Below are 12,823 nucleotides of genomic sequence, written 5' to 3'. Positions count from 1 at the left end.
CTGCTCAGGAGGAGGGGGAATAGCCTTTCAAGATCTATGTTCCAGCCTTGCATTTAATGATTTATCATGTATTGCAGGCACTTGATAGAAGAACCCTTATGTAATTGTGTCTCGAGCGTGTAACTAGAATTAACACTGTTGCCCAGAGTCATTCATGATATGTAGTGTTTTCATCATGTCTTTTGATTTTTTTGCAGTTTGGGTAGATTTTTTTGGGTAATCAATGTCACTTTGGGGTCACCTGATGACCTAACTCATTTCATTGTTTATAGAGTTGTTAGATTTCTGCCAGGAAGAATCCTGGACTTTTGTGGCTGAGGTGAAGAAGAAAATATGAATCTACTTTTGCAACACCCTGATGCTAATTCGGATTAAGGTTTATCATTAGCCTATATTCTAAATAGGATCCTCTGTCTCTTCTCTGTTCTTGGCAGCCTGGCTATCATGATGGAAAAGTTGTTTGATTCATTTTTTGATGGGATGAAAATGGGTCCACAGCTGCCTTGTGAGAAGTGGAATAGCTTGGGACATGGTTCAGAGAGCAGAGACTGAGAAGCTGGTGCAGGCAAATGTCTGCATGTCTATCTTCCATGTTGTCAGGCTGCAAGTCTGCTCTGGGCCTGAAACCTTTGTACAGTGCATATGTATTGGAATAAAGGGTCTTAAATAGGTATACTGAGCTAAAAATAGCTTTACTGAAAAGCAGTAGATTAGTCTGGATGGTACACCATTTCTACATTTGCTTTATAATACTTAAGCTAACAGAGATATTGTCACATGGCGTTAAGTTCTGGAGTTCCTTCCTTGTTATGGTAATACTATGTTATCAAGAACCACGTCATAGGTACGTTTTGAATTGTGCTTGTGCAATATTAGGATGGGAACTGGCTTTTGCCCTGCAACTTCATGGACAGAGTGAGTGTATGATTTTGAGAGCTTAAATACGAAAGATATTTCTGCTGTCAGGGTAGATCAGGGGAAGCAATTGAGGTTGAAGAATGGCAGTTTTGGGTCACGGCAGATGTGCAGCCCATTCAGGATATCTTGCCAATAGTGAACGATTATTGAGACTCAGGGAACGAGTATAAGAGACAAAGGGGAAGAATATAAAAAGCAAGGCAATTGTAGAATGATTATTCACATTGATATACCTTTCTAGTTTCCAGCCCTGTGCACCTAGAAGGGACAGGTGGCATTTGTATTTAATAGCCATTAATGGATTTTTTTCCCATCAATTGCTGTAATTGCTGTTGAATGTAGTTTTGTTTTTTTGCCTTCACAAAGACAGCTGGGTCATTATGCATGGTACAATGCATTATTAAACTGAAGATATCGGGGAGTTGCTATAGAGCATTGAGTAGCCCACTGTAAGGGTGAATAGGAAAGTGCAAACTCGTAATACATTTATTCTCCTTATGCGAAATCCATTCTGTAGTAGATACTTCTCTTAGGATGATGAAGCTACTTATAGCGAAGTTGTATTTCATTCCCTACTTTTATATTTCTTCTATGTTGTCTTGAAATGGGCTAGCTAAAACTTCATTTTCTGTTCAAAATGTGGATGCGCTGAATTTGGACAATAGCATAAAAAGACAAAAACATAGCACTGTGCACCAATATACACAGGGGGCTAACTAGCTGGAAAGCAGCTCTGCAGACAGGGACCTTGGGGTCCTTGGTGGACTATAAGCAGACCATGAGTCAGCAATGCACACTCTCTGCAAGAAAGGCCAACAGTATCCTAGACCACATTAGGAAGAGCGTTGCCATTTTGTCAAGAGAGGTGCACCTTCCCCTCTGCTCAGCACTGGTGAGGCCACCCCTGGAGCATTGTGTCCAGTTCTGGGCTCCCCTGTACGAGGAAGACATGGACATACTGGAGTGAGTCCAGCAAAGGGCCATGAAGATGATTAAGGGACTGGAGCATCCCTCATATGAGGAGAGGCTGAGAGAGCTGGGACTGTTAAGTCTGGAGAAGTCTCAGAGTGATCTTAATGTTGTGTACAAATACCTGATGGGAGGGAGTAAAGAATATGGAGCCAGATTCTTCTCAGTGGTGTTAAGTGAAAGGACAAGAGGCCACGGGTACAAATTAAAACACATGAAATTCCATCTGAACACAAGAAAAAGCCTTTTTACTGTGAGGATGGTATTTCACTAGAACAGGTTGCTCAGAGAGGTCTGTGGCCTCTCTGTCCTTGGAGATATTCAAAACCCAGCTGGACACAGTCGTGGGCAACTTGCTCTAGCTGACCCTGTTTGAGCAGGATATTTGGACTAGATGATCTCAACAGGTCCCTTCCAACCTCAGCCATTCTGTGATTCTATGGTAATGATGATTTTGTGTGTTAATCTTTCCCTAATAATTTCTAGCAAGAGTGGTGGGAAGGGAGCATATCTTTTATTAGATGAGCTATTACAGTTGGAATAAAGAATAAGTTTTGGGCAGGCAGATTGTTTTGTGTGAAAATGGGTTGCGCTGCTTGGTTCTTTAAGCCCGAAACAGTGTAACTCCTGTTTAGGAAGAAATCTAACCTTTTGTAAATCTGTGTCATCTCTGGAAATGATAGGATGCTGTAGGTGAATATATAAAATGATCAGAGAAGACAAAAAAGAATAAGCTTGGTGTTCTGTGAGGAAGAGGTTTAAAGCTTCCAATGCTATGGGGAAAGCCTCAGATTTCCATAATGCACTATTCCTGAGTGGGGTTTTTTTGTGGTACAGTGTAGTATAGGTACCATAAGACCTGCAGTGAGTGTCTTCCCTGTAACTTGTGCTTTGTGTTCAGCTGACTGGACCATTTCTTGTCTGGATATATGCAGTGCTGACACAAGTAGATTGCTGTGTACACACTCTGTAGTGTCATCCATCTTTAGGTGGAAGAATATGTTATTTGAATTGCTTTAAAACTGAAGATATCTGTCCTGAAATTACCTTTGTCTTCTACTGGGAGCCTGTATATAAACAGAACATACAATCATGGAATATCCTGAGTTGGAAGGGACTCTCAAGGGTCATTGAGTCCAACTCCTGACTCCACACAGGGCAACTGAAAAGTTAAACCGGGTATCTAAGAGCATTATCCAAACACTTTTTGAACACTGAAAGGCTTGGGGCCATGACCACTTCCCTGAGAAGCTTCTTCCAGTGCTTGACCACCCTCTCATTGAAAAACTTTTTTTTACTACTACCCAATCTGAACTTCCCTTGACACAGCTTTAAGCCATTCCCTCACGTCCTATCAGTGGCCACCAGGGAGAAGAGGTCAGTAGCTCCCTCTCCACCTCAGCAGGAAGGTGTAGGCAGCAATAAGGTCACCCCTCAGTCTCCTCTTCTCCAAGCTGAACAAAGCTAGTATCCTCAGCTGCTCCTTGTAAGTCATGTCCTCTAGTCCTTTCACCATCTTTGTTGCCCTCCTTTGGACACATTCTGATATTTTTATATCTTTCTTGTATTGCGGAGCCCAAAACTGCACACAGTACTCAAGGTGACGCTATATGTGGTTGAATTTATGAGTATCTCAATAAGAAGTGGTCAATTAAAAACTATGGTTGTCCAGTCAGAAAGACTGGTATGAATCAGTGTTGATTGTTTAGTTCCAGTTTTGTATTGATCTGAAGCTTCAGAAGGAAAATCAGGGTTCTTCCTATCTAGGAGATAGAGCTGAATTCATTTAGAATGAAGACCTCTGACACCTAAGGGGCTACCCTGTGGACTCTTGTATCCATTATATTTTTTTTTTTCTGGCTGGACTTCTTCAATATATTTTTTTTCTTTCTTATATTTATTCTTAATTAGCAACTTCATACAGTCTCTGCCTAATTAAAGTACATTGTTTAATGGCTCTTCAAAATTGAATTGAATTTAGCTTGCTGCAGCTGTGCTAAGAAATACCACTTAGGCATGATGTCTTTAAGTGGCACCTTCAAATGTCATTGTTGAAGTCTTCATAAAAAAAGTACCCAAGTTATTAAGTTTGATGGCTGTACTGGTCCCCAAAATAAGCTCTGCTTTTGAAGCAGAGCTTGTACTTATTAAAATGAGACGTGTACTTACTAATTTGCTTCATATTTTTAAGTGTCCTTATCAAATTATTTTTCTGAAGGATAGTTCACACAGACTACCTAACTTTGCCAGGGCATTCTGGCTCTGTCCACAGTTAATGCTGAAGCGGTGTAATGTTATGGCAGAACAGGCATGAAACCATATGACTTTCATATGCTTTGTTTTAATTCACATTCAGGCTCTTAGGGATATACATCTGCAATGTAGAGGTTGTTTCTAAAGGTACTGGGATTTTCTTTTTTTATTTTATAGAAGCACAGGCTGGAATCTAGCTTTGGAGGTTCCCTTTTTCTTGGGATTTTTGTGTTATGTACGTGTAAATGTGTCAGGAAACTTGAGCCAGTGTTAGCTACTGATTATTACACTTGTATATGTATTTTGCTGTTTCTTGTCTTGGCAGACAGATATCAGTTTTAGTAGAATTTTCCACTTTGGAATTTATTTATAATGTAAAAGCTGACAGTAAGAATAGGAATCCTATTCATGGGTGATATAAAAAGTCCTAATGAATTATTCATTTTGGAGGTGCTTTTAAATATCTGAATCCTGGTTTCCCATCTGTTTCTTCAAACTTAATAGATAATTTGGAAAGTGCTTTCAAAAATATCACTTCCACAGCTACATTTCAAGTCCTGGTTATGCTTCTTGGAGGCCATGCTCAAAAGTAGATTTGACTGTATTTTAGAAAACCAGCATTTTAAAGCCATGTCCAGCATGTTTTTTATGTCAGTATAAGATAGTATGTTTTACTGATCTACAAAACATACTTGCTCAATCTTATTTACTGCATTCATCTGAAAGCCCTCTGCAGCAATTTGTTTATAATTCATGCATAGATTTCACATACCACATCTCATAACCGAAGAAACAATGGTCTTTAATAATAGAATATACTTTTTAGAAGCAAGCTGTGTGATCTTTTTGAAAAACATGTTTTTATTAAACGTTAAAAAGCCGTTTGATTTGCCTTGTTATATCTATCCATTGGACTTTAAATTTTAAGGCATACAAAAGAAATCTTAAACCAACTAATAAAGTGGGTTGTTTCAAATAAAGTTTGTATGTAATTATAGGATTGCATCCTGTCTTCAAACCAAAATATGTGAAACTATTTTAAGTAATCTATACTGAATGACTGCTGTTTACATTATAATGTAAAAGGACTACAATTTATGTTTGTAGTCTTCTTTATTAGTGATAGAAAAGAAACTGGCAAAACACTGGAAAAACTGAAAGTAAATGTAGTTGTAGAAAGTAAAAAGGAGAACTTTTATATTTTGAGTTCTTTACACAGGATACATGTGCTAAGATGAGAAAAACAGAATGTTTCCAGGGAAGCTGCCTGCAGTCCAGATTCTTTCAGATGTATAAGCCTAATCTTTTGTACCTGCTAGGGTCTGCAGTCCTAATTATAGAATAGTATAGTTCAGCTGGAAGGGACTTACAGTGATCAAGACCAACTGCCTGACCACTTCAGGGCTGACCAAAAGTTAAAGCATGTTATTAAGAGCATTGTCCAAATGCCTCTTAGACACTGACAGGCTTGGGACACCACCTCTCCAGGAAGCCTGTTTCAAGGTTTGACCACCCTCTCAGTAAAGAAATGCTTCATAATGTCAAGTCTGAACCTCCCCTGACAGATGCAGCTTTGAGGCATTCTCATGTGTCCTGGCACTGGGTACCAGGGAGAAGAGATCAGTGCCTCCCTCTCCACTTCCCCTCCTCTTGAGTTAAGACTGATTCTTAACTCAATCCCTAGTTGTTTTCTAAGACCTCTGTCTGGTGTTCTGATTCTGTTGTCTCAAAATCAGGTTAGTATTACAGCATAAAAAAAAACCCCACGACTTTGTATTTGCCATTTGTATCTAGTGTAATAATAATATATAAAATTATATAGCATAGCATATAATAATATTAATATATCTTAATAGAGTACTAGAAATAATATATAACCATATATATATATGTTGTCTTTGCAAAGACAAAATTATTTCAGCTGAGTCTCTCTTAAAAAACAAGTATGAATTAGGTTATGTGGTTAAGAACATCCTTAAATGTAATTTTAAATTCCTAACTTTTAGTAGGCTTAAAGCTTCACTTCCACAAAGTTGTATGTTATATTTTTTCTTTGCCAGCAAATCCCTCATAGTAGTTATGACCATTCCTAGAGTTTAAAAAAAAAAAAAAAAAAAAAAATCTTTCATTTGAAAGTAAATGAAATTCACTGGAAAAAATATGTTAATGCTTCAAAGTGTTCTGGTTTATTCTTCCCTTCAAAATGTTAATTTCCACAATCTGTATTGAAGAGTTAAAATAATAGTAGTTGAGAGACCCAGATAGCATTAGCCTTTTGGAGAGTCTCTTATGTTCATAGCCCAAGTGCTTGATTCTTTCTTTCAGTTGTCCTGAACCAGGAATAAACTGCACCTGCCCTTCCATCAGAGGTAACCGACCTAACCTGTAAAATGGGCATTACCTCTATGAGATTTTAGAAACCTCTTCTCTTTTTTTACACTTCTGTGTAAGACTTAACCAGTCTGCCACAGCCCATTAAACTGTCCCTGATATTCACCTGATAATTCCTGTTGCAGGCAGGCCCCGCTGGCATGATGTGATACAAAATTGAGCAACATAGGATTTCTAACATGTGCCTCTTTCTTTTGTCTAGAGACACAGAAATGACAGGACACCTCTCAAGTAGAAGCATGGTTCACGTTGATGGCCTCATAACAGAAAAATAATTTTGCAAAGCTGCCCTGGGTAGTCCCTCTACCATTTAATATGTCTGTATGTAGAACAGTGTAATCACAGTTCATGCAAGCATTTACTATTGCTACTCTTTGGCTGATGGATTTTAATTTATATTCAAAGTTCTGTGTAATATTAAAATATCAGATGTAGACATTGTATTTAAAGGACCCCTTTTTCTTCAGGTTCGTGTGTGTATGTAAACATGCTTAGGAAAAACTTCAGCACATGTTAAACACCGATTATCACACTTGCATGTCTTGTATACTTATAATGCTGCTTCAAATGTTTTTCTTCCCCTTACGTTTTTATATTCTTATCTTAACTCTGGGTCATCACAGTCTTTCTCTAAGGATGACAAGAGAAGGTAGCTTCCACAAAGCACTGTATGATTCAACTCTAGTTTCTGGAAACTTGACAGTTGTTCTGTCAAGTGTGGGATTGATTGAACTTCTGGGCCTTTGCATGTATGGTAATTTTGCTGAAAAGAAACGTTTACTGTTTAATAGTCTTATACGTGTGTTTTTATTTTTTTTCACTTTTTAGGTGCATTGAATTTCAATACTGATGCTGCCGATTCCATTCCAGGAGAAAGACAACCTACAGATATAAACTGGGTAAATAAAGATAGGAAAGACTCCAACAGTAATCAGAATAGAAGAATACCATTTCCTAGTCTGTCTTCTGAAAGAGGTACGGATTATGAAAGCTCTTCCACAAAGCATCATGGCTTTTGTAATCCAGAAAGTCAGTATGGGAATTCTGAAGACTTCCACCAATATTTTGGTACCAGTAAAAGTTTGAAGAATCGCAACTTGCAAAGCCAGAGGTGGCACAGATCAAGAAACGATAGCACGTGTACTAGAAGTAAAATAAGGCAAGGTACTGCTGATGCTGCTGCAGGTCCAGGGATTTCAGATGCTGCAATAGTACCTGGGAGAAGAGCACCTCCTAGAGGGTACAATGACTTTCTCTCCTCAGAGAGTGACAGGGAGGTACCTAATGCAGATAGTAGAGGAGCAAAGCCAAAGAAAACACATCTGATGCATGCATCTGGAAGAGGTTTCAGGGAGAAGGGAAAGCAAGTACCTGATCGGGAAAAGAGAGTGAGCTCTAAACAGAAAGTAGAGCTGTTTGAAAATGTTCCATCTTTGGATTTGACTCAGTCTGACTCATCGGAATCATCTGTTGGAAAGGCATTCTGTGATGCACCTGTTGGTAGTGGGGATGAGCAGAAAGGCTACAATTATGTAAACAAAAGATATCCCCGGAAGCCTGTGTGGAATAAACCCCCAGTAGAAAAGGAGTGTCAGAAAAGACATGATTCTCACCGTAGTAAAAATACAAAAGTAGGTAAGAAGTCTTCTCTTGCATATACTCCGAAAGATAAAAATGAAAGGAAGAAAGAACTCTCTGTTCACAAAAATGATGAAAACTTGACCAGTGAAATCAGGCATCCATTGTCTGATTCTGTCAGATGTAATGGAAGAAAGTTCCTGCTAAAGGGGGATCAGGCACCTGCACTTCATTTCAGCTGGACCCAGTACTGGAAAAAGCAAAGTGATGTACCAAAAAACAAAGAAACTCATACAGGTAAGCTTTGTAGACTGTCCTGTACTCCTCTGTTAAAGATATGATCTTGAATAATTTAAACTGCCTTCACATTTGACTAGCTGAAGAGGCTTATTATTTCACGTTAGATCAGTATCAGTTTCAGAGGGTAGAATTAAATGTAAATGTGTGGTTTCTGGGTGGGGAGGTGTTCTGTATGTTTACTAGGGTAGAACAGATTTTGTTTAAAGGTTTTTTTTTTGTTTTAGTACCAAACTGCAAATGACAGCCTGGTCAGGCACCATGTTAAAACATGTATGCTGTGGGAGTAGGGAGTAAAATTCTGAACAATGGGACTTGAGAGGAACAATCCTAAAACTGATTTATGCAGAATAAGTTTTCTCATGTTTTATGTAGAAGTAGGAAAATGCCAGATAGAGTAACTGTATTCTGCTCCTAACTGGATTTTTTGTTCTTTTTTTGCAATGGTAGTCTCAAAAGGTAATTAGAAATATAGAAAGTCTCTGGATACTATTTTCGGAAGTTGAGAATAGAAACATGTGACATTGACAGTGTAAAGCAGACCCACAGGTTTTGACTGTCTGAGTGAATTTTGTGCCAACTCATACCATTAGGGACTTAAAACATTAAATGGAAATCAGCTGAATCTCTTCAATGCCACGGTGCTGTTTTCTGTTTCTAGACGACCTAGGTAGCTTTTTCTTACTGTTTTAGATAAGCTTAAGCGTGCACCAAGAAAATAGTCTCATGTTATTCATAGCATCCAGCAGAAGTCCTATTTTCTTTCAGAGACAATAAGGGGAGAAACTTTCCTTTTTTTTTTTTTTTTTTTTTAATTTGGTCCCTTTCCAGTTGTACAAACATTATACTGTTTGGGAAAAAAAATAAGAATTATATTTAGTTGGTTTCTACAGAGCATCTCAACCTGTTTTCCTTCTGCCCAGAATGATAGAAACGGGTAGATTAGTTCCTGTTATCTTAACAGTGGTATTGAATCTTTTGAAGATTTTGCTTCTCAGTGTCTCTTCTCTTTCAGAGCTGAGAAGGTAGTAGCATAATCGGGAAGCATGAGATAGCTCCAGTCAGAAACTTTGTTCCCTTAGGAGAAGCTCAAGGATCAAGATCCCCCTTGATCCTTTCTAACTTAAATACATTAACTTTCATGCTCCTGGGTTCTACTTGGATCATAAAATTAAAGATACCTCACTCTTTCTCCCAGCATTATTTTATTAAATGAAAAACATCATATGCAATAAGCAGGAAGAGAAGTAGTAATCTTTTACAGGGAACTTAAGGAACTTCCCCCTCCAAAATGGCAGTCTTTCTTTGCATGCTTTAGTTGGGAGCTATTTTGGAAACATCTGCCACTATTTTCAGGGGACTGAGTCTGTGCTTTTTAACTATTTATGGGACAGCTATCCTTTCTGAGTATGGTATAGCTTTAGTCTTCTGGAGAAAAGAAGTATGTTTTAGTTGGGAATGCTTTCTTTGCAGCAGGTAGTATTCATGGGGTACCGAAAGCAGAAATGACTGTTAATTCTAAATCTTGTGGTGCTTGATGCAGGAGGGCTGGAAAAGAAGCTTGAAAGTGCTTATATCCTATTAAGGAGGACAAACAGTGTTAACACTTCCAAGTTTCCAGGCATTTGTGAGCTTGCTTTCAGTCATGTGTGGTACAAGCACATTTTTAATTGATAGTCATTTTTCTTTTGTTATTTTCATATTTTTGTCCTTCATTATGAGTTCTAACTTCCCTTGTATTGGCACCATGTAAAAATGGTACATTTTTACACTTTACACTTGTAATTAAGATACTTTAAAATTCTGTGGGCATACATAAAATAGCATTTCTAAGGTGTATTTGGTAGCCTTACCTTGATGGGAGAGTTAATCTGGCAGAACTGAAGTTATGTGGTGCCTTTGTATGATTGCACATCTAACTACATTTTCAGGCTGTTTTGTCTTCCATGTGGAGTTGCTTTATTTTCAAAGTACTTTTTCATGTTCTTTCATATGGCTCAAAAGGCCCTGTATTTTGACTATTGTTTCCCAGTAATTCTACTCCTAAAGCAGCCAGTTTGACAGGCTTATTTCCGTAATTCAGGTACTTCACTGTTAATATTTGTAGTGTGGTCTTCCAGGAATACTCGAGGATGGGAATTAAATTTAATTTTGGCTGAAACTTCTGTAGTTAAGAGCTTTAAGTTTCTTGGTTTAAACTTTATGTGAAGATGAATTTCCCATATAAAGTGATGAGTAAAATCTCAAACTTCTGCCAAGCTTAAAACTATTAACTAATTTGTAAGATCAGAATGATTGCTATTCATCAACAGGAATTATTGTTGCCACTTTTATGGGACTCTCATACTCCCTCTTCCTGCTCTGAAACTAGAGAAATGCATACCAAGCATCAAACTGGAATCTTCCCAGTGTAAACTAATACCTTACTTACAGCCACACAGGAGAAATAAGTTCTGTTACAATTTAAATGACATCTTGGAATTTCATTTGAATTTTGTTTCTCAGCTAGCTGGTGTTTCATGCACAAGTAATATATTTTATTTGCAGGGTCGTTGATTGAACAGCTGACCACAGAGAAGTATGAGTGCATGGTATGCTGTGAGGTGGTCCGAATAGTAGCCCCAGTGTGGAGCTGTCAGAATTGTTACCATGTATTCCACCTGAATTGCATTAAGAAGTGGGCACGATCACCAGCTTCACAAGCTGAAGGTTGGTATTCTCTCTTGCACACGCTTTCTCTCTCAAATATATATATAATAGCAAAGTTCATGTGTTCTTATGTTGGAAAACTACTTATAAATATTGTCTAAGGTAACCAGTAAGCTGTAAACAAAGCAAGTTTTAAATAAAAAAATGGGTTTTTTTAGGGTTCTTTGGATGCTTTGTATAATCCTCCTAACTGTTTTGATTCTTCCTAATATTCTAGCTAAAACTAATTTCCAGGTTTGGATACATAAGTATAGGATCACTCAATGAAATCAGTGTGTCAAGATTCAAAGCCCTGTGGCTGTGTTTTTACACACCAAGAAACGTCTCATATTTTCTCATCTGTGCTTGATTGAGCAGTCAGACAGAAGAAGCACTCCAAGCATTAGTTGTCTGCTTTTACTGAACCACTTCTTAGTTCTGTTCTCGGATAAAGTACTCCTGAAATCCGTCACCAATGCCATGCAGTGAAATGAAATTCAGAGAAGACAGAAAGCTTCTTCCTTTGTCATTAGCTTAAACTGTTTCAGATTCTTGGTATTATACCACTTTTTGAAACTCTTATACCACTACATTCTGCCCTTTGAATGCTTTGGTGTAAGTTAAGGCTGAATTGCAGCCTCTCTGCTGTGTTCAGTTGTGTGATGTATACACACTCTGAAGACTGTAATGTTAATCTCAAAGTAGGGTTAACTTTTTCTGTACCCTGCTTGTTTAGCATTTACCATTCTTCATGTGTCCTTCTGTCTCTCTCTGGGCAGACTGAGGAAATACAGTCTGTCAGCTACTTCCAAATGTTTCAGAGAAGTTCTTACAGACTGTAAATCTCTTGCAGAAAGGATTGGTTGCAAAGTTCTTGGATTTCTGAAGATGCATAGACAGACTTCTGGGTAGGGCTTGTCATGCTTCATACTGACAGTAGAAAGGAAGTTACAAATGTCAGCACAAGATTTGAAACATAAAGGCATTGGAATGTTTGAGAAGGGAACAGTTTTTTGGGTAAGACTGAGATCCTAAGCCAAACTGAGAGTGACTGCTGAGAACCTTTATCTCCTAGCTGTTTTTCTGTCACCTTCTTTGGAGCTGATTTATCTCCCTGAAACAGCTTATTGCTTGATCAAAAGAGTATCCCGTTGTGTAAGGGAGGTTTTGCTTCTCTGTCAAGACAGTGACCTTAGATGCTTGAATCCTGACAGCATTTCAAATAGCCATATCTTTTGGCCATTTGCTTTTCTTGTAAGAATTTGTGGACTAAGTACGTTACTGTATCCTGTTATGAGAGAACTTGAGCTAATCATTAATTGAAATTAAAGGGGGTGGCCTCAGTAGAACTGATTCCATAGCTCCAGTAAGGACACTGATGCATATTTCTTGACCTGCAAGGCCCTGCTGCCCTATCTTGATTAGAACTTGTACTTCAGAGTGTATTTGTTTTATGGTAGGTTGTTTCAGTGTAGATTCTACTTTTCAGGCTTTGTACAATGTTGAGGAATTCACTAGAACCCTGGCAGTAATTATTGTCTACCAGAAGAGAAATAGGACACGGTAATCTACCTAACTCAATAATTCGCTGTTTTTCTTGAAGAAGAAAAAAAAAACTGTTTTTTTCTGGACACAATTTACTTTAGATCTGCTTGATTCTGCAAATGTTATAATCAATTCCAGGAAATCCTATCTAATCTCAGCACCCAAACTTTTCACTGCTACATTT

At 38.1% G+C, this 12,823-nt stretch overlaps 1 protein-coding gene across 1 annotated transcript in view; it reads left to right on the top strand.

Annotated features, from left to right (window-relative positions):
- The first annotated feature begins 7,167 nt into the window (after positions 1 to 7,167).
- NFX1 (nuclear transcription factor, X-box binding 1) overlaps positions 7,168 to 12,823 on the top strand; it is a 72,920-nt gene continuing 67,264 nt past the window's right edge. Inside the window, exons 1-3 of the mRNA XM_009289822.1 lie at positions 7,168 to 7,285; positions 7,360 to 8,406; positions 10,954 to 11,115. Coding sequence (XP_009288097.1) covers positions 7,168 to 7,285; positions 7,360 to 8,406; positions 10,954 to 11,115 — 1,327 coding nt within the window. The remainder of the gene's footprint in view (positions 7,286 to 7,359; positions 8,407 to 10,953; positions 11,116 to 12,823) is intronic.

Source organism: Aptenodytes forsteri, unplaced genomic scaffold (assembly GCF_000699145.1).
Source record: "Aptenodytes forsteri isolate BGI_AS27 unplaced genomic scaffold, ASM69914v1 Scaffold234, whole genome shotgun sequence".
NCBI lineage: Eukaryota > Metazoa > Chordata > Aves > Sphenisciformes > Spheniscidae > Aptenodytes > Aptenodytes forsteri.
This window is presented reverse-complemented; position numbering and strand designations above follow the sequence as displayed.